The sequence below is a fragment of the Aegilops tauschii genome, chromosome 3, assembly GCF_002575655.3.
Source record: "Aegilops tauschii subsp. strangulata cultivar AL8/78 chromosome 3, Aet v6.0, whole genome shotgun sequence".
Taxonomy (NCBI): Eukaryota; Viridiplantae; Streptophyta; class Magnoliopsida; order Poales; family Poaceae; genus Aegilops; species Aegilops tauschii.
This window is the reverse complement of record NC_053037.3, coordinates 590,958,544-590,981,476: the sequence shown is the minus strand read 5'-3', so window position 1 is coordinate 590,981,476 and position 22,933 is coordinate 590,958,544. Positions and strand designations below refer to the sequence as shown.

The window sequence follows — 22,933 nt, the reverse complement described above, 5'->3', positions numbered from 1 at the left end:
TTTGCCACTTTCGTTCCATTAATGTAAAACCATCATGCCGTCAGGAAGATAGGCAGGTCAAGTGTACATGAATGGGGGAAGAGCCCACCAAGAAACAGTTACAAATCCAATCGTGAAAATATGAATGAGGAAATATGTTGATATTATACAGATGCGGTGGCAGAATAGGAGAGGAGACTGCCAAGAAGCAATTACAAATCTGACCTTTATAATATGGCGCCCTTGCACTAGTGTCAGTGTGCACTTTTGTAATTTCACACATGGAGAATCCATATCTATATCTATATATCTATATATCTATATCTATATCTATATCTATAACCATTTTCCTAGAGGGGCTCTCTTCCTATGCCATCATGTCAGGAAGATAACCATTTTCCTATATCTATATCTATATATGTTTAGCGTGCATTAATACCATATCAAATATTAGCTCCAGCATCCAGAGATCAAATAATTAATAGCAAATAATATCCTACTACCTAAGATATGCATGCAATTAATATACTATCTAATATCAACGTGTACGCATTTAGTAGTGAGTATAAATATATGGTTGCCCAGGCCGGTTTGTGATATGCATCAGTACGCTTGTAGTACATTGCATTGTTGGAGGAGAGAGCAGAGTAAATCGGGGCTGTCGAATACGATGCCGAGCTTGCGAGGCTTTTCTGCTGTGTTTGCATTGGCGTTGCTTGCCGGAGTCTTCCTCGCTTCCCTTCCTTCAGGTACGTCTTTGTATATATGTGGTTTTGTATGTACATGTATTTAGATGTTTATGTATGTATCTATTACTGAATTTTGACTTAAATGACCCCTTCTTGCCGGGTTCTACTATTTCTGTCTCCTATAAAGCAGAGCGTGTTTGTAAAGCAGTTGTATGTTCGTACTGTTTTTAATATATGACCCATACATTCTTGTCTGGTTCTACTATCAAAACAATAATAAAATTGTCGGATATGTATATTGATACCGTTAAGGTTTCATAACTATATCCACGGGAAAAAGGTTTCATAGCCACATCCCGCGAAAAACAAAGGTTTCATATCCACACGAAGAGTTCCCCCCAAAGTATTGTGACATCGACCAATATATGCCTTTCACTTAGTTTTTTTTTCACATGGTAATACGTGTCTCATTTATAAAATAAAGATCCGGTTACAAGGCACGTAAGCACCAACATTACAAGACTGAAAAGATAGGATAATCCTATGCAAAATACCAGCGCCTGTTCCTCTCCTCCGACACCACCGAAGCGGCCACCAAAGGGAAAGAAAACAGATCACCTCTTCACCCGAGCTCGACGCGGCTCCATCGCTGATCAGCAGCTTTACGGACCTCGAAAGTAGTTTGCCAGAAGCAAAACCATTGCCGTTGAAAGAATCAGACCGGGGCAACATGTCCCCGGACACGCCATCAAACTCTAGATCTGACACCCCCGCACGACAACGACGTCGAAGGAGGAAACCAGAACTGTCAGCCACCAACCACAAACCCAGCACGGGATGCACCATCTTCCAGCTGTCACTTGCACAGACAACCGTCTGCGCATACTCCTGGACGATAAAACCTCCCTGCTCCACCATGACGTCGGAGACAACGCCACAACAACGGGGACAGAGTAGAAGGAGAGACACACATGATGGAGTCGCCGCCGCCGCCTCGCCGACACCATCCATGAACCAAAACACAGCCGATCTGAAGGATCGGCAAACACACGATGCCATCAACTCCGAGACGCCGGCATGAAGGACACCGCCGGTGTGGGAGTGAAGCTGAGGCAGATTTATTCGTCCGGGCGCCGCTCCCACCACCCCAACGGCGCACCACGACCTACAAATCCAAAACCTAACTACAGAGCGGAGGAACGGGGTCCCCCCTCCCTCCTGCCGCCGGAGCAGCCGGAGGGAGAGGGGGCCAACGCCCTGGCCGGCTGAGATCGGAGGAAGAAAATCTCTTCCCTAGTCACCAGGCGTGGCGGCGGCTAGGGTAGGGAACACAATCACGACTGCCTTTCACTTAGTTTGCTGGTTTATTGTGGTCAATATTATGTTCAAAGTACAGTGGATTTTAGCCATTTTTATCTGGATATTAATTTTCCATAATAAATTATTATACGGTGCAGGCGTGCAATCCATCGGCGTGTGCTACGGCATCATCGCAAACAACCTCCCACCGCCGAGGGAAGTGGTGCAGCTCTACAAGTCCAAGGGCATCACCAACATGCGCATCTACTCCATCCAGCTCCAGGCGCTCGACGCGCTCCGCGGCTCCGGCATCAGCCTCATGCTCGGCACCACCAATAACGACGTCGCCGCCCTCGCCGGCAGCCTGTCCGCCGCCAGCTCCTGGGTGCAGGCCCACGTAAAACCCTACCACAGCGCCGGGGTGACCATCCGGTACATCGCCGTCGGCAACGAGGTCACGGGCGGCACCGCGCAGCGCATCCTGGCGGCCATGCGGAACCTCAACAAGGCCCTGGCGGCGGCCGGCCTGGGCGGCGCCATCAAGGTGTCCACGGCGGTGAGGTTCGACGTGCTCACCAACTCCTACCCACCCTCCGCCGCGGTGTTCGCTCAGCCCTACATGGTCGACATCGCCCGGCACCTGGCCAGCACCAGCGCGCCGCTGCTCGCCAACGTGTACCCGTACTTTGCCTACAGCAGCAACCCGAGGGACATCAAGCTCAACTACGCGACGTTCCAGCCGGGCGCGACGCCCGTGAGGGACGCCCGCAGCGGGCTCGTCTACACGAACCTCTTCAGCGCCATGGTCGACGCCATGTACGCCGCGCTGGAGAAGGCCGGGGCGCCGGGCGTGAGGGTGGTGGTGTCGGAGAGCGGGTGGCCGTCGGCCGGCGGGCTCGGGGCGACGCCGGAGAACGCGCGGGCGTACAACCAGGGCCTCATCAACCACGTGGCGCACGGCACGCCCAGGAAGCCTGGGCCCATGGAGGCGTACGTGTTCGCCATGTTCAACGAGAACCAGAAGCCCGGGGCTGAGACAGAGAGGCACTTTGGGCTCTTCTACCCCAACAAAACGCCCGTATACCCCATCAATTTCGTAGGAGCAAGACTGGCGGCGGCCAACCACACCAACTCGCATGGGTTTGGTGGTGGACACTAGATTGATGCATGCACATTTCCTAACAAAATAATATTCTAGTAATAAAGAGAATAAAAAATACGGAGTAGTATCAAATCAATCATGCACACTGGCCAACATCTTCTCTGCTTAATCTATTCTCTATCTTTAGAGACCAAATGAATTGCAGAAAACCACCACATTGAAGCATAGGTTTGCATAAAACACTAGTTTACGAATTTCTGCCAGAAACCACTGATTTTCGGCCTAATCTTTTGCAAAAAACACTAGTTGGCGGCTTTGGCTCATTTGATAATGATTACGACTTTCCGCAAAAAACATATAATGATTATGACAGATGGAGCCCACCATTTGCTGACGTGGACTAACTGTCCACAATAAACGACGTTAGAGGGGTCTTTTGCCAAAAACACCTCCCCTCTCTGAAAAAATTACCTTAAAAAAAGTCAACCACGGGGAGAGTTCTTCTGTCATTTTCTAACAAAATAATAACCTCGTAATAAAGAGAATAAAAAAATACGGAGTAGTATGAAATCAATCATGCATACTGGCAAACATCTTCTCTGCCTAATCTTTTCTCTATCTCTAGAGACCATATCATGGCACCATGGTTTTACATTGTTCTCACGTCATTTTCATTCTTTAAAATTTTAAACCCGAAAAACTCCGGGTAGTGAACACGAAATTTGAAGTGGGCTCACGCATTATCAGGCTCGCTTGCCGGACCTCTTCCCCCAATTCGTGCGGCTCGCTCGCCGGACGCTGCACACGACTACTCCTGCTCTGCTCGCCGCCGCAGCAAGCATTCCACCTACCGCCTACATCCACGCTCTCACCGCCACGGCCGCACCACCACCCTCGCCGACTAAACCCATCAGGCCTCCCGCCGCTCGGAGCCGCCGCCCATCGCCGGGCGTGTCCTCGACCTCACTTCTCTAGGGACTGCTTGACCTATAGCCGGATAGATGCTGGGCACGCGCCCGTCTGTCCTACCTTCGACGGGTCGGGTCTGAGCTCACCACGGGAGCCCTGGGCGGGCCGTTCTCAGATTCATCAGCCGCGGGGATCCCCATTCTCCTTCCAGTGATCCAGTCTCCTCGTCTCCCCCCTCACTCGCATGTTGATGGTGGACTATCTCAATGTTAGATTGGGTTTGTGTGGAATCCTTGCTATACTTTGATTGGATGCTGCATTATCCCAGTGGATGGAATCTTCCCCTTTCCAGATTGATCACCATGACATCCAGTAGCAGGAGTATGTGACACCCAAAATTCCTCAATGGTTCCATTGCAGTACTTGCTACTTAGGATTGCTTAACATTTTCCTCTGATGTGATGTGAGAATCCATTTTTTTTATTACATTGTGTATTCTATTCAACATATCATGTTCAGTTAATCAGTCGGGACGCTGGATTATAGCAGTTGTTGTGTTACCCTATGAGTATATCATGGTAATGTCGCCGTTTTCACATTTACTGTCACCACTTTGTCCATATAGTTTTCATTAGCTTAATGGAGTGTAAACTTCTGGAATTGGCTCTTACCATGCTTGCTGGTTACTAAAGGTTGCATAATTTAGAATTCAGATGACCTGATCAATCGATGCACTGTTTTCTTCGAGTAACACTACTAGGAAAAGGGCTATAGATGGAATGGCCACTAATGGCGCACCAGACATAGTAGTGGCGCACCACGGGCTGGTGCGCCATTAGTCTGAAAGACACTAATGGCGCACCAGACACGCGGTGCGCCATTAGTAACAATTTTATTTTATTTTTCCAAACATACTAATGGCGCACCAGGGCACAGTGCGCCATTACTAGTTCTAACTAGTAATGGCGCACCACCCTCATAGTGCGCCACTACTATATTTTTTTATTTTTTTATTTTTTTGCAAAACTACTAATGGCGCACCAGGGAACAGTGCACCATTACTAGTTTAATCTAGTAATGGCGCACTATTTCCTGGTGCGCCATTAGTGTTTTTTTTGCAAAACTACTAATGGCGCACCACCAGCAGGTGCGCCATTAGTAACCTGGGACGAGCTAGATATTTTGGACAGCCACACTACCCACTCACTTTCCCCACTTCATTCTCTCCACCTCCTCCTCCAAACTTGTCTCGGCTGCCTCCTCCTCCTCACCTCATTTGCACCATAAATTCATCCAAATTAAGTGGTTAAATTACCTTTTTTGATAGGTAAGTAAGGGGGAAGCTATCTTTATGTTGTTCTCCCTCCAACAACGTGCACATGCACTTTTTATGGCCTAGCTAGATCTATGTATGTTTGTGGTGTTGCATATATGTTTGTGTTTGCAGGTACCGGTATTTGAAATGCGATAGTTGCCAATATTTTGCCGGAATGTTGATTCATTTCCGTTTCGGCGAGAATTTTGGCACTATGCATTCTTTTTGGTCCTATTTTTAGGGAAAGTCATGCCAAATTTTTTCTTGGTTCTAAAATATCGTTTTGCTCTACCCCACAGGCGACCATGGTCCGCACGATGACCGAAGGCATCGTGAATAGGTTTTTGAGCTCCGCGAAGGCCGAGATGCTTGAAAAGAACGAGACGGCGATAAGATGTCCGTGTCAAAGATGCAAGCTGAGGAGCCTTATTGCGGACCCGGATTCCGGGCAGGTGCGGGACCACCTGCTCTTGCGTGGTTTCATGAATGGCTATCGGTGGCAAGGTGATGAAGATGACTATGAAGTCGTCCATGGGGGCCGGGCAAGAAATGAGGAAGGGCAGCAAGACAACCACCGCGGCTCGGGCGGGCGAGAAGACGAAGAATCTCCAGGACATGATCACGACGGTGATGCTGTACACAGTCATCATGTAGAAGATGCCGGACATGATGATGAGGAAGATGCCGGAGCAGACGAAGGGCATGATCATGAAGATGAAGATGCCGGCGGAGCAGACGACGATGGACCATCGATGGGCTGGGTGCAGGACCCTCATATTCAAGAGCTGCTTCTCAAGCAGACGGATAACGCAAGAGCTGCCGCCCGAGAGAAAGCCAAGCTGGATCAACTGGAGATAGACGCGGTTACTCCATTGTATGAAGGATGCAGGCCCGAGGATACCCGCCTGAAAGTAACGCTCATGGCTCTGGAGATGAAGGTAAAACATAAAATGACCGACGCATGCTTCGACGAGAACATGTCATTCTGGCATGAACGTCTTCCCAAGGGGAACAAGTGCCCGACCAGTTTCGAGGAGGGGAAGAAAATCGTGTGTCCTCTGGATTTACCGCACGTGAAATACCATGTGTGCATGAACAATTGCATCATTTATCGGGACGAGCACGCGGAGTCTACCATATGTCCGGTGTGCGGCGTCACTCGATACAAGAAGAGGAAGAAAGCTCCTCGAAAAATGGTGTGGTACTTTCCGATCACTCCTCGTCTGCAGCGGTATTTCGCGGACCCTAATGTAGCAAAGCTCCTGCGTTGGCATGCAGATAGGGAGGAGAAGAAGCGAGAAGATGACGGAAATGATCCGGAGATAAATAAAAAAGACAAGATGCTGAGTCACCCTAAGGATGGATGCCAGTGGCAAGCGTTGAACTTCGAACACCGAGAATTTGGGAAGGATCCAAGGAACATCGTGCTGGACGCGAGCACCGATGGAGTCAATCCGTTTGGCAGCCAGAGAAGCACACATAGCACCTGGCCTGTGTTTGTGTGGATGTACAACCTTCCTCCCTGGTTGTGCATGAAGAGGAAGTACATTCACATGAGTATGCTAATTGAAGGGCCGAAACAACCAGGGAACGACATCAATCTGTATCTGGGGCTGCTGAAAGAGGAGCTAGACACGCTGTGGAAAACGCCAGCCAATACGTGGGACGCCGCAGAGAAAGAATATTTCCCTATGAGAGCCGCACTGCTCACGACGGTGCACGACTATCTCGGTTACGGATATCTCGCGGGGCAGGTGGTCCACGGATTTTCTGGATGCGTCAGGTGCATCGATGACACAACGTATCACCAGCTAGATAGAGATCCTGGGTCTTCGAAAACCGTGTTCATGGGACATCGAAGGTGGCTTCGTGACGATGACCCGTGGAGGAAACGGAAGGATCTGTTCGATGGTGAAACCGAACCCCGAAGACGCCCGCGTACGAGGAGCGGCGAGGAAATAGACGAGCTGTTGAAAAATTGGAAAGATTGCCCACTGCCGGGAAAGAAGCAAAAGGCGCCAGAGCCGGGAAAGAAGCGAAAGGCGCCAGAGCCGCTGCTGAAGGTATGGAAAACGAGGTCTGTTTTCTGGGACTTGCCGTACTGGAAGATCCACCGTGTGCCTCACAGCCTTGATGTCATGCATATCACGAAGAACGTGTGCGAGAGTCTGCTTGGTACCCTCCTCAACATGCCAGAGAGGACCAAAGATGGGCCGAAAGCAAGGGCGGACTTGAAATCAATGGGCATCAGGGAGGAGCTTCACGCTAATGATGATGATGATGATGATGAGGCGAAGCAGGACACGGAAAGTCGTCGCAAAGGCAAAAAGGCCAAGAAGACCGGAAATGACTTCCCTCCCGCGTGCTTCACTCTAAGTCAGGAGGAGATCGATCAATTTTTCACCTGCCTCGTAGGAGTAAAACCTCCTTACGGTTACGCGGGGAAGATAAGCAGATACCTAGACTCAGCGAAGCAGAAGTTCAGCGGGATGAAGTCTCCGACTGTCACGTGCTGATGACGCAGATACTTTCAGTTGCAATCAGTGGGGTCATGGACGCGCACGTCCGTGAAACGCTATTTGGCCTATGCAACTTTTTCGACGTCATCTCTCGGAAGTCGGTTGGCGTGAGGCAACTCAGAAGGCTACATGAAGAGATCGTGGTGATACTATGCGAGCTTGAGATGTACTTCCCGCCCGCATTCTTCGACGTTATGGTGCATCTGCTGGTCCATATCGTGGAGGATATCATCCAACTCGGGCCGACGTTCCTGCACAGCATGATGCCATTCGAAAGGATGAATGGTGTCATCAAAGGATACGTTCGCAACATGTCACGTCCAAAGGGAAGCATAGCCAGGGGCTTTCTGACCGAAGAGTGCATCTCCTACTGCACGAATTATCTAGGCATCGAGAACCCCATTGGTCTGCCCGTCAACAGGCACCTCGGCAGGCTCGCTGGATGGGGTCACCGTGAGGGTCGCCGCGAAATGCATGTCGACTTCGATGGTCGACTCGCCGACTTTGAAAGAGCAAACCTAGTCGCGCTACAACACATAGACGTGGTCGATCCTTGGGTGGTAGAGCACAAAACCTTTATTGAGAAGACGTACAATGACCGAGGCCAACAGAGGACGGACGGAGATATAATAATAGAGCACAACTCATGTTTCACGCGTTGGTTCAAGCAGAAGCTTCTGTCGTACCCTTTACATGAGGATTCTTCCGCGGAAGAACAACTCATATTCGCCTTGTCACAGGGCGCCGAGCACAACCTGATGACGTATGAGGCGTACGATATCAACGGCTACACATTCTACACCGAGGACAAGGACATGAAGAGCGATGGTTATCAGAACTCCGGGGTAATGATGGAATCCTACACCGGTAACGACAAGGATAGATACTACGGAAGGATCGAGGAGATATGGGAGCTGAGCTACGCTGGAGAGAAGGTCCCGATGTTCCATGTCAGATGGGCCAAGAGCGTCATAAAAGAAGACCGGTATTTCACCACCATGGTTATACCCGAAGCCAAATCCAAGACCGCAGGCGCGAACGTCACCGCGAAAAATGAGCCATGGGTACTGGCTTCCCAAGTGGACCAATGCTTCTTCATTACCGACCCGTCAAAGCCCAGTCGTGTTGTTGTGAGGAGAGGAAAAAGGAAGATCATCGGAATGGATGGAGTCGCCAATGAGCAAGACTTCGACAAGTACGGCGACCCGAAGATGGAACATGACGACGATGATGAAGTATTAGCATACACCACAAGAAGAAGCAGGACCACCCTACCTAAAGGACGTCCGTTCAAGAGAAGAACTCCATTTACGAAAAATAAGGGCAAGAAGATTGTGAACAGATAGCTAGCTAAGATTGATTGTATTTAAATTGTAGCCTTCATTTCTCGATTGTATTTGATGGGCACTTTTTGAACTCATGAATATTTTTAAATTTCATGGACACTCGATCTCGATCCCCCTCCATCTCGATCGCTATCCCACCTCGCCAGATCCGGTCCCCCTCACCGCCGAGCACCCCCCGCACCCTCTACCCCGCTCCACCGGCCGCCGCCGACCCCCCGCACCCTCCCCCGCTCCACCGCCGCCGACGACCCACCGCACCCTCCCCTGCTCCACCGCCGCCGACGACCCACCGCACCCTCCCCGGCCCGCTCCACCGCCGCCGACGACCCCCACACCCTCCCCCGCACCCTCCCCGGCCCGCTCCACCGTCACAAATGAATGCAACTAAAATTGCAAAAAAAACAAATTTGATTATATTTTCAAATAACAAATTTGATGATATTTTCAAATAATAAATTTGATGATATTTTTTCATATTCATAAATATTTTCAAATAACAAATTTGATGATATTTTTTAAAAAATTATTACTGTTTCATATTCATATTCATTTTCTAAAAAATTATTAGATGCAACAAAAAATAATAATTTTTTTTACTTATGGCGCACCTCTGGCTGGTGCGCCATTGCTATATAAGAAAAAGATTACTAATGGCGCACCTCTGGCTGGTGCGCCATTGCTATATAAAAAAAAGATTACTAATGGCGCACCGATCGTGGGTGCACCGTTGCTATGTAAAAAAAACATTCTAATGGCGCACCGCTTCGGGGTGCGCCATTAGTAAGTTTCCCCCCTTAGCTAATTCCTCCCTCTCCCTCGCCAGATCCCCTTCGTCCCTCTCCCTCGCCAGTCCACCCGCGTGCTCACCTGACCCACGACGCCGTCGCCCCGACCCCCGCCGGACTCCACCCCCGCCGCCCCCGCACCCCCCCACCACTGCAGGTCCCCCGCGCCCCGCGCCCCCACCACTGCAGCTCCCCCGCGCCCCCGCGCCCCGAGCCGGAGGAGGAGGACCTGGAGGAGGTCTTCCTCTTCGACTACAAGGACCCGGACCCGCCGATTTCCTCCGCCTCGGCCACCATCGCCACCACTCGACACCGAATTCGCGCCGCCTCGACTAGCTCCGGCTACCCCGAGTCGCCCTCGACCTCCCCAGTGAGCACCCGAGCCGCTTCCCCAATGTGTTCTAGGGTTGGGGGTTGGAGAATTTTGGACAAGGAAAGGGGGTTGGAGAATTAAGTAGCTAGGGTTGGGGGGTTTGCAAAAGAAGAATCTTCAGGCTTACTCACTGTTCAATTTGTTGCTGTGAGTTTGAAAATTTAGTTTGATGCCATCAAATTCATTTATAGTGCCTGTTATTCAGTTATGACTCCTTCACTGAAACTGTAGTGTTAGCTAAAACTGAGATGTAAACTAAAGGAGTTTGTGATTTGCAGAAGCTGTAGCATACTCCAACAAGTGATAAATGCACTCAAAAGTTCACTAAGATTTGCAGAACAAGTGTTGTGTGACCTGACAAAATATAAATGTGTTGTGTGCCATGCGTTGGTAATTCAGTAAAGTCAAACAAGCACTGGATTTAGGCATCGTGTACGAGTTGGTGTCGACCATTACTTAATTTCCTAAGCAGTTCCATTACTTAATTGGTTCCCCCTAAGAAGATTTTTTTTGTTTGTATAGAGGAGGGTGAGTGAGGAGGGCAGGAGAAATAGATGGATCAATCACAGAGTCAGTGGTTGTTGCATTGCAGTTGCTTGCAAATTAGGAGGTACTAGGTGAGAAGGAGAGCTAAACCAGCAGAGGAGCAGCGGAGGCAGAGGCAGCTAGGCAGTCAATTAGGAAAGTTGGTGTGTGCTTTGAAGCAAGAGTGAAGTCAAGGAGATTTGTTGGTTTGCTAAGTTAGAGAAAAACTTTGTGTCCAAGTAGTAGCCATCAGGAGGTTGAAGTAGGGGGATCACCAATCATAGTCAGCAGTTTATATTGGAGCTTGGTGTACTGAACACTGAATATTCTTTTTGCAGTTCATCTATGTTTAGGGATTTATAAGTGGTGTCTTTCTTGTGTTTTATACTAGTAGTATCACCTTTTTTTACTAGTAGCCATTAATTAAGATTCATTTTTTTAGTCATCATGCCTTGTTGCCTCTGTGCAAGTTGTGATCATCCAAGCAGAGGAATTATAATCCTTGAGCTCTTCTTCCGTTGTTTCTCCTGTCAATCTAACTGCCTCTATGCAAGTTGAGCACTGCTACAGATAGTGACTATTTTCCCACAATCTCAAGTTTCATACATGTCCTGTTCCTGCATTCTAGTTTGTGGCAGCCAAACGCTACTACCGTTGCATTTCAAGTTTTCACTAATGCTATGCTGTTGTTATAACTGGTTTCATTAATGCTACGCTACGCTGTAGGTGTAATTTGCCACCTATGAAAACATATGCTCTTGCATTTATATTCCTGGTACTCATTATTTCCTTGCCTAACAGGAAGGTCTGCTTCCTGCCCTGCTCCACTAGCTGCCCTAGCTTATCTGCTATCTGCCCTAGCTTATTGAAAACTGTAGAATATCAGATTGAAATATTGGGGAGCCTGGTTTATGAACCAGTTTCTTAGTCTGCCCTAGCTTCATTACAGTTTTTATTGATTGCAATATTGGTGAGTATTGTGCTACTGTTATGAGTACCCTCTCATCAATATTGGTGAGCATTGTGCTACTTCTTGTCTCAGATTTGTGATGCTTCTGCTGTACTACTTGCTGACTATAAGATAACTTACGTGTGGACGAGCCTAACTCAAGTGGGTAAATAGATGCTGCTGCCTGACTATATGTTCTGGACTATATGTTCATTGGTACTATATGTTTAGAATGAGTTAACTTGCTGTCATTTATCGAAATTCATAATGTGCTGGACTATATGTTCATTGGTACTACTTGTGATGCTGCTGATGTACTACTTGGGAATTTTGTCAACTTGTGATGCTGCTGCAGGTACCCCGAGAGACCCTTGAGTTTGCCGGAATGTCGATTAACTTCCGTTCCGGCAAATTCGGGTACTCCATATGTCCTATTTTCAGCAAAGGTCATGCTGAAATTTTCCGTGAATTTTAGCATGACTTTGCTAAGAAAAGGACATATGGGGTACTTGCGACTAATGCATGGGCCGGGGTATCTTAGTACTTAATTAAGTAGGATCAACTGCCCCTTTATTCTTGCTGCATTAAACCATAGGTGGCAATAGAGCCAAGTGATTAGGCACAACTTAGCGTCGACAAACCCTAAATGATAAAACCTTGGCTTTTAGGGTGCCTCGGTGTCGATGAGAACCTAAATGATGTACGCTTAGGCTTTTAGGGTGCCTCGGCATCGACAAACCCTAAATGATAAAAGATTAGCTTTTAGGATGCCTCGGTGTCGACAAACCCTAAATGATGAGACCATGATCTTGTTCCTTGACAATAACCAACTTTTTGACCAAACTTTTTTCCTATTTAGAGCGAAACATGGCCCACAACGATGAGGCCGGAGGTTCGGGCAGCAAGCAATTCTGGGAGCTGTACCAGGAGCTGGAGGAAGAACCTCACCGCTATCAGGACGATGCCGCGGAAGACACCGATCCTGACTACACAACCCCTAGTGGGGTCGGGGATGACACCACTGATGGTGCCGCCGAGGATGCCACCACTGATGATGGCGGCGCACGCACAGATGGCAGCCAACCGAAGAGGCAACGGAAGGACCGGCGCCCGAGCGTGCTCGGCACCGTCAAGGAGGAATTTACTGAAGTGAACTCCGACGGGCATCCAACGGCGCCCAAACAAGTAGTCAAGGGGTACTCGGTTCAGCTCGGGTGCATTCTCCGGAGCACCGTCTCGATCAACACTGAGAACCTAAGGCATAAGGACCGAGGGAATTTGCGCAGCCTCCTCTTCACGAAGCTGCACGAACGATACAAGTTCCCCGCTGAGTTTGCAAACACACGCCTCTCAGGGAATAAAGTGAACAGTGCCGCCCTCACGAGGATGAGCACGGCCCTGTCTACATGGAGAAGCACGGTGAAGGCAATGATTGAAAAAGGTGATAGTTATGAGAAGATCAAGGTGAAATATCCTTTGATGAGCGAAGATGACTACAAGGAGTTCAAGATCAAGTGCGAGAGCAGCGCAACCTTCGAATCAAGTTAGTGGGGGAAAGAAATGCGGCAGTTGAACTTAGGGGTCCACCAACTCGGTCCCGACGGTTACAGAGTGGCGGAGCCTATATGGGACAAGGAGGACGCGGAGCGTGCCGAGCAATTCCTACCGCCCCGCTTCGAGAAATTCCGTGACAAGCAGACCAGGAACTTTGTCAGGGCTCGGTACAAGGAGGACCCGGTAACAAAGGAGCTTACCACGGATCCTAAGACCAGGGCGCTTGAGCTTGTTCTAGTAAGGAATACACCCCCGCGTAATTAGCTCCATATGGTTGCATTCTAATTAATGAAGCCAAATTTCTAAATGGTTCACATTCCTTCCGCAGGAGGCTGAAAGCAGTAGCGCGGGGTCGTCTCAGAGCTCCCCTTTTGACACCCCTTTAAATAGGGCGTTGAACGTAATGAAAAACAAGGATAAGCTCAGTAAGCTATCGTCAGCTGGTCGTGTGGCCGGCAAAGGCTTGTCCACAAAATGGTCGTCATGCTATACCGCTGGTGGGCGAAAGGAGAACAGGACCAGCTCGGAAAGCCAGTCGCGCGCGGTTCAAGAACTCAAGGCACAAGTGGCGCAGATTCCGGAGATTGTCCAAGAGAAAGTGCAACAACAACTGGGAACGACGCTCACCGCCATTGTGCCTACCTTGATTCAGGGGCTGACGACGTGGATTGCGGGCGGCCAACAGGGGCCTCCCCCAGTTCCCAGCTTCACGGCCAGCAACTCGCACAACGCGCAGGCGGCGCCATTGGTGTCTCCGGCGGAGGCGGTATTCGTGTCCCCGGCGCCGGCACGGGCATTGGAGCTTAATGCACCCGGGTGTACGCCGGCCGGCACCTCGCCAGCAAGCGGCCCCTCCGTCAGTTGCATGCCCGCCGTTGGCGGTGCCTCGACATTAGTCGAGCTCGACGGCGTCACGGTAACTAAGCCTCTCGGCCGATGACTTCATCTCCTTGCCTTTGACTGGGCATCCCTGACGCCCTACATGTTTTCGCAGGGCGCCGCCGATGTTCCTTGCACTCGCATGCACTTCGTGGGCGGCGAGTTGGTCGATGTCGCCAAGGGCAGAATCGTTCAACCGGGCAACCGCGTGTTCCACAGTAATCCGATGCCACCCACCTTGTATAGGGTTGAACAGGTTCGGGTGCTGCCAGGCTGCGACGAGTTGTTACCTCCGATTCGACCCGCTGGGGCCGACGAAGATGATGTGATGACCCTCAGCGCCTGCGTAAGCTGGCCCCTGCTTTGGCCGAAGAGCCAGATTCGTTTAGGGGCGGGGGACACCACCCCACAGACAAGACCGCCAGTCGTGCCAACGCCAAGCCATGGCAAGAACGCCGCAATGCTACCGGACATGCCGGACATCCCTATGGCACAGGATCCGGACATGCATATGGCACAGGATCCGGACGACAACGACAACGACGGCGGTACATTTTCCAACGTCGATAAGTACTTTGCCGAACATGGGTACGGTGACGAGTTCTGCGGGCCTCCTTCTCAAGAACCCAACCCTGAAAAAGACAACCGCGATCTAGCTAGTACGGCGGAGAAACCCAATTGCAACAGGCGTCGTCTGGCGTTCAGTTCTCAGGAGACGCCTCCAGCTGCCGCCTTCACCGAGCCTCAGATAGCTGAGGTGCGAAATATTATCAGCCCCAACACGCTCAAGAAGGCGGTCTGTGAGCAGAACTCGATCCCATTACAGCAGATCAGGAAGAAGGGACGGAAACGAAAGACTAACAAGGGCGCCAGTGCGAGCCAGCTGGCACCGAGTACGATCCGTGCTCAGGACGGGCCACCTTCACCTAAGGATATCTCAAGGAGGGTGCATGTGGCGGGTAGGGTGATGCTACCGACAAATATGCTCAATGCTGCAACCGGTGCTATGCAGAGTCTGCATGACAGTGTTCTTTCTTTGGAGAAGCGGCGTCTCAGAGAGAATGATGTGGCATACCCGGTTTTCGTGGCCAAGGTGCCAGAGGGCAAGGGCTTTGTGGATAGCGCCGTCGGGGGTACGATCGTCCTGCGGTTTGATGACATCTTTGCTATGCTTAACCTTCATCCGCTGCACTACACCGTCGTTCGGCTGTTTTCGCTGAGTATGGAGATGCGGATCATTAGAGACAAGACCCCGGACATTGTGATAGTCGACCACTTCTACATGTGTGCCAAGATCTTGGGCAGCGCTGGGGACCGGCAAGTCGTGAGTTCACACCTCGAAGGCATCATTCTGGCAAACCCAGATAAGGATAACTTCCTCGTGCCATACTTTCCCAAGTAAGTCACCTCCTAACCGCCCCGTAACATATGATTTCTTAGATTTCGATCGTTCTTTTTTTTTTCTAACATTCCGTGTTCTGTGTAGTGACACACATTGCACACTCATCCTCTTAAGCCCGAAATATTCCATGGCCACGTATTTCGACCCGGACCGTGACTCCAAGATAGACTACACAAATATCAAGAAAGTTCTTGATGATGCTCTCCCCGGCTACGCCGCATCTGGAGGCACCTTTAAGAGGCCAGCTCGTAGGTACGGCAGGCACGTGTTCACCCACAATACAATGTTCCCCTGCGTCAAGCAGCCGCCTGGCGGTCAGAAGGATGCCTACTACGCCCTCTCCATCACATGCGGGCGATAGTACGGGACCATAATCACCTTCTGCTACCAAATAATCTCAAAGATTGGGCCGCAAGCTTGGCGGCAATCCAGGACGCGGACATCCGACAAGAATTCTTTCGCATCCAGTCGGAGTTTGCAGAAATCATCCATCAAGATGTCCTTCGTACCTCGGGGCAGTTCTACCTTAAATTTCAACCGTCCAACAGTGAGATAGACACAACGCTACAAATGCAGGCTGACAACGCCCGCGACTTCATGACCATCACGACAGACGGCGGCTTCATCCACGCTCCGGTCCCATGAGTCGAGTCGAAAGTAGTGATGCTATGTGTAGTTCTGAAACATTGATTAGCTCATGTTGTAATTAAACTTTAATGAACTTGTATGTCTCTTTGGTTTGGACAGTCGTTCAACTTAGATGTAATCGATGCTATTTATTAGTAGGACCATGAATCGTGCTATTAATGTCTTGCTTTTCTCTTCCGATCCTTTTGTTGCATACTTATATATTGCTTATGTATTGTCTGTTGTTTGGCTAGTGCATAGAGATACCGTCATATGTCGTGTACAAGGTTAAGGTTCCCGGAGTCTACGACGACTGGGAGGAGTGTCGGAGGCAGGTTCACCGTTTCAGCGGTAACAGTTACAAAGGGTACACCACTAGGGCGGAGGCGGAATCTAGATACGCGCGCTATCTAGCGGGAGAGAGGAGGGAGCGTTGGAGGAACCGGATGAAGACCAGTTTCATCGTGATGATGCTCATCATGATGACCGCAGCTCTCTTCTATGTGATGGTAGTTTAGATGATCGATATCGACTTGTAATGTGAAGACAAACTCGCTACTCGCGGTCTCGAGACTTGTAATGTTCTATCTTTGTTCGGTCTTTTGAATTCGGAGACTAATATGATGAATTGTATTCGGAGACTAATCTTCTATTGTATTCGATGAATCTGCTGTTGCTGTGTGGTGCTGTTTATATTTTGTCCAATAATATATTTTGTAATCTGTGCAAATATCAGAAAAGAAAAAAATCCCTAATATACATACTAATGGCGCATCACCCCAACGTGCGCCATTAGCATGCCAAAGGATACTAATGGCGTATCACCCCAACGTGCGCCATTAGTATGCCAAAGGATACTAATGGCGCATCACCCCGCAGTGCGCCATTAGTATGGCAAAGCACATGGGTAAATATGGCCCCCTGGGAGGCATACTAATGGCGCACCGTGGCCTATACTAATGGCGCACTGTGCGCCATTAGTATACCAGATACTAATGGCGCACCAGTGGTGCGCCATTAGTAAAAATACTAGTGGCGTGGTACTAGTGGCGCACCAGTAGTGCGCCATTAGTAGGCAAAACTGGTGCGCCACTAGTAGGCCTTTTCCTAGTAGTGTAAATTGCACAGAAGTACCACAATTGGGGCATTGGAAACAGATTGGTACCAAGTTTGGTAACTTTTACGTGTCAGTACCAAGATTGGGGCAAGACGTTGCAAAAGAGGCTAAAAGTGCGTTTTATACGTATTTACAGGGAATCTGACCGGTTGGGCCCGCCCGTCAGGCACCACGTTGGCCAGTGCGCGCGTGCCCGCGCGCTGACTGCGCGCTGACTAGGACAAGGCCGGCTCGCACCATTTAGATCTCGCTGGTGCGACCGAGCCAGACCCCGACCCCGCTCTGCCCTCTTCCTTCTCCTCGCACCCTCGCCGGCGGCTGCCTCCCCGCTCGCCCCGCCGCCCGCCACACCACGCCGCCGTAGCTATGGATCGAACTGCTTAGGTGATGTCACCTCCCCCGCGGCTGCTCCTCCCTCGCGCCCTCCTCTCCCCTGCGGCTGTTGTGCCCTAGCGATGATGGCCTCGGCGACTCCGGCAGGCGACGATGGCCGGGGCGATGCGAGCGGCGGTGACCTCCCCCGCTTAGGCCTCGATGGCAGTGGCGGCTACTCCAGCTCGGAGTACAGTAGCGAGGACGAAGATTTTGTGGAGCCGGCGTTGTCGATGGAGCAGAGGCTGCGGATGGCGCGAATTTGGGTGGCCAACCCTAGCACCGCCCATCACTAGACTCATGGCTTCGGTAGTGTTCTGTAAGTGCTCCACTGTTCCATTCTTGCTCACTGAAATTGGGGATTAGGGTTAGGGTTTACTGCCTACATTTTTAGCACTCTAATTGCTAGTCCTAACTAGAGCAGAGAAGTATAGTGGATTACATGAGTCCTAACTAGAGCAGAGCAGCATTATGTGTTACCTAACTAGAGCAGAGCAAAGCAGCATTAGTGGATTACATTGTTATTTCTTAGTCCAAATTGTCAGAGCAGCATTAGGTGTTACCTAGCTAGAGCAGAGCAGAGCAGAGAAGCATAGTGGATTAAATGAGTCATAACTAGAGCAGAGCACCATTAGTGGACAATTCTGTTAACTACTTATCTGAAAATACAAAACATCAGTTTGTTGTGAGTTAAGTACCCACTCTGTAATTAGGGTTGCATTGAGATGGTTGTTTACATTGTTTGATTTTGTAGTAATTGTTTAGTTTATTCATATTGTAAGGGTAAATAAAAGCTTTGTTTATATGTTAACTTAAACAAAGCTTTGTTTATATGTTAACTTAAACAAAGCTTTGTTTATATGTTAGCCTATCTGTTAAGTAAAATTGTTTATTAACCAATTTTGTCTGTTATTTCATTTTGCAGTTTGTATGATGACATTTTGGATGTTAGGTTCCATTTTGATGCTTCAGAAATGTTTGAGCTGAAGCTGTGCAGTTCAGATGTAACATACCTGAATATGATTGCAGTGATGGAAACCCAAGGATTTAGTGAATATGATCTGCTGTTTCACATTGAGAATCCAGATTTAAGGGAGAAAGGATTGGAGATGGTAGAGAGTAATGCTGAGTTGCAATTAGTAAAGAGGCAGGTTGAGGAGTGTAAGGTTCTAAATTTGCTAGTGAGGGCATGTCCACCTCCTTGCAGCCAGTTTGAGAGGCAAGAATTGTCCACTGTTGTGTATGAAGCCTGTGTTATATGATCTCAGTGAGCCACCCATCTATGCTGTTGATGAAGAAGGAGTTGCCTTTGAAAGTCAGAGTAGCAGCTGCAGTGTAGCCCATGATACTGGTGCTTGCACACGAGAGAGCAAGAATGTAAAAGGAAAACTGAAAGCTATTTTGGAAATAGAAGAAGAAGAGGGATATGATGGCAGTGGTGGTTCTGATTGTGAAGGTGAAGATGACAATGATGTAAACCCTTTTTATATGGGTGATGCTGATGACATAGAGATGGATGAGGGAAAGAAACAGAGAGAGTATGATGAAATAGAAGAGGAAGAAACAGATGATGAAGAATCTGAGGAGGAAGAAGTGGTGCATTATGAGGGTGACACAGAGGTTGAGAACCTTTTCAAATGGATGAAGATGATAAAGTTGTTTCACAAGATGAAGAAACTGTAATTGTATATGAAGAGAAGAAGAAGAAGAAACAGAAGCTTCAAGTTAGGAAAGGGCCTACAACAAGGACACATTCAAGTGTAGTTCAAGAGGAGGAACCTGATTTCAAACCTTCATCTGATGAAGAAGAGAAAGGATTGTTGAAGGAGGCTGATGATGATGGTTATGAGCCATTGTCATTTGTGCTGCCAAAGAAAAGGAAGAGCAGGGCAAAGCAGAGGCCTCCTAGAAAATGGTACAATGAGAAAATGGAGGCACCACATGAGCAATTATGTCTAAAGATGTGTTTCAAGGATCAACATCAACTCGGAGAGGCTTTGTTGAACTTACACATCACTCAAGGCAGAAACTTCAAATATCATAGGAACTCAGATCAAAGAATAATTGTAGAATGCAACCAAAAACATTGCAACTTCTTTATGTTGGCAGCAGTTATAAAAGGTGAAACTACTTTTGTAATTAAGAAGATGATAATTAAGCACACTTGCCCTATTAGTACAGAGACAACAAGGGTAAGTGCCAAGTGGCTTGCACAGAAGTATGAGTCACTGTTCAGATCTGATCTAACAACTGGCATTCAGACTTTGATTGATGCCTGCATGGAGAAGTATGGTGTGGATGTGCCCAAGTCAATGGCATATAGGGCAAAGAACCTAGCTATTGATGCTGTGCTAGGAGACCACAAGAAGCAATACCCTAGGTTGAAAGACTATGCTCGGACAGTGATGGATACAAACCTTGTGAGTAGAGTAGTAGTCACTACTATAACTCCAACACCCACTGAAAAAATCCCCCATCGAGGTCCAAGATTCCATGCTATGTTCTATTGCATCAATGGAGCAAGGGAGGGGTTTCTCAAGGGGTGCAGACCATTCATTGGTTAGTTTGTTCACCTTGTGCATTAGTTACATATTGTTTCATCTTGAAATGCATTTGAATGTTTTAAATTTTGAATTTGCTTGCTCATTCAGGTGTTGATGGGTGCTTCATTAAGTTAACTACTGGTGCTCAACTACTTGCTGCCACTGGTAGAGAGGCAACAACAATATATACCCACTAGCATTTGGTATTGTTGGGCAAGAGGACACACCTAACTGGTGTTGGTTTCTACACCAACTTAAAATCTGCCTAGGAGGAGAAGAGGGACAGTTTGGTCCATATACAATAATGTCAGATAGACAAAAGGTATGTGCTTGCATCTTATGTCCTTGTTCCTATATGGTTGTTTTGTGCTAGATATTAGCTTAGCTAGTTTAATTGTGTGTCCCAGGGCCTACTAAATGCAGTGAATACTGTCTTTCCTAAGTGCAACCAAAGGGTCTGCCTTAGGCATATCTATGCAAACTTCCAAAATGCTGGGTTTAGGGGGGAAGATCTGAAGAAGTGTATGGATAATGCTGCCTATGCATATAGTGAACACAAATTTAACATTGTAATGAATGACCTTAGAGCTAAATGTGAGGAACCTTAGGAGTGGCTTTGTCAAATACCCAAGAAAACATGGGCAAAGCATGCATTTGACACAAACTGCAAGACTGACCTTGTAGTTAACAATTTGTCTGAGGTGTTCAACAAGTATGTCCTAGATGTTAGGAAGAAACCAATTAGGACAATGTGTGATGGAATAAAGGATAAGCAGATGATGAGGTGGCATAGGAATAGGGAGAGTGGAAATAATGCTAGATGGGACATAACACCCCATTATAGTCAGAAGCTAGAGGTTGAGAAGGAGAGGGCCAAATATTGCAAACCAATTCAAGCTGGTGTGGACTTGTGGCAAGTTACAAGTGGGTAGCAAACCCATGCTGTTAACTTGCAATTGCACACATGTGGGTGCAAAAAATGGGACCTCAGTGGCATCCCATGTAACCATGCCATCTCAGCAATAAACAAGTGCAAAAGAAAACCAGAGGATTATGTCAGCAAGTTCTTCAAGAAAGAATTTTATGTGGCAGCTTATGAACCAATGATCTATCCAGTTCCTGGTGAGCATGACTGGAAAAGGACCCCTGGTCCAGACATTGACCCACCTGCATTTAAAGTGAAGAGAGGAAGAAAGAAAGAGAAGAGGATCAAGGGGAGATTTGAAGTTCCAAAGCCTAAGGACACATCAAGAATGGGGACTATAACATGTGGCAATTGTGGACTGCAAGGACATAGGTATACAAGCTGCATGAAGCAGTTGAAGCCTGAGCTGGCTTTGAGGAAGAACAAACATGTGGTAATCCTCTTATAAGTAGTAACATGTTTTCCTTCTTGTACATTCCATTTTTTAAGTACTAAATCATTTTCCTTCTTGTTTATGCAACCTCTTGCAAGGAATTCCAATGCTGGTGCTGCTGCTACTACACCAGCAGCAAGAACTTCTCATCCAGCTCCTACAACAACACAGCTGGAACAGGAGGTGCTGGGAGAGGTGCTGGGAGAGGAGCTGGGATAGGTGCTGCAGCTGCAGGTGCTGGGAGAGGTGCTGCAGCTGCAGGTGCTGGGAGAGATGCTGGTAGAGGTGCTGCACCAGGTGCTGGGAGAGGGAGAGGTACATTCTCTGCCCCGAGGCAATCTAGTCCCTCCACATCTACTGCTCCCTCCACATCTACTGCTGGGAGAGGTGCTGGTGGTAGACATAGTGGATGGAGGAGCTACTTCTATGCAAGTGGTAACTAGATACTTCATGTGTGTGTTCTTGCATCCTATGATACAATGTGATCTTGCTTTTGTTCATGTGGATGCATCTTATGAGTGAATGCCTGGAATGGACTATCTTTCATGTGATATGTTGATGAGTACTCAATATATTATTGGATATATTGCTGGATATATTAGTGGAGTTATTGATATGCTGGAGTTATTTTTTTTGAGGGTCAACGACAGTGGGAGAGGCTCCCACTGACTTTTGTATTACTCACAAAGAAACCAGTTACATCATTGTTACAAGTGGGTTTTGTGGCCCCCCGGCCAAAAACTCTATGAGGCTACGAAGGCAAGTATTACAATTGTTGTATGTATGAGTCTAGGAAAGGACGCAACTCCTCCCTACAACTGTGAACCAATAGGGTCAGAAGCTCTTTGAATCTAGCCAGCCATGAACCAAAAGAGTGTGGAACCCCTCTAAAGTGTTGATTGTTTCTCTCCTTCCACAAGCTCCATGCAGCCATCAAGAAGATGTCCATAAACAGTGGTCGCCGCCAGTGTTCTCTGCCAGCATGCAGCAGAGCGAGCCTGTTCCCATTGCTTGGCCAGAGCATCCCAACCTTAGCCCAGCATTGTTGGCTGAACGGGCAAGTGAAGAAGAGGTGTCCCACCGTTTCCTCAGGGGGGTTCTGGCAAAGCATGCAAGTGTAAGTGTTGCCCGCCACGACAAAGTGCCTGCGTCTCAGCATGTTCCTAGTGTTTAGACGATCAACAAACAACAGCCAGCCAAACATTTTGAATTTGATCGGGCTTTTAGCTTTCCATAGCCAGCGGAAGGCATCATCAGCAGCTGTATCTCTGAAGCAGTGATCGTAATATCG

The 22,933-nt window shown here is 48.5% G+C and overlaps 1 protein-coding gene across 1 annotated transcript; it reads left to right on the top strand.

Moving 5' to 3' along the window:
* Window positions 1-575: 575 nt before the first annotated feature.
* Window positions 576-3,201, top strand: LOC109784511 (glucan endo-1,3-beta-glucosidase GIV). Its single transcript, XM_020343109.3, has 2 exons — window positions 576-728; window positions 2,126-3,201. The coding sequence occupies exons 1-2, from the start codon at window positions 578-580 to the stop codon at window positions 3,124-3,126; spliced, it is 1,152 nt and encodes a 383-aa protein (XP_020198698.2). The 5' UTR covers window positions 576-577; the 3' UTR covers window positions 3,127-3,201.
* The last annotated feature ends 19,732 nt before the right edge of the window (window positions 3,202-22,933 follow it).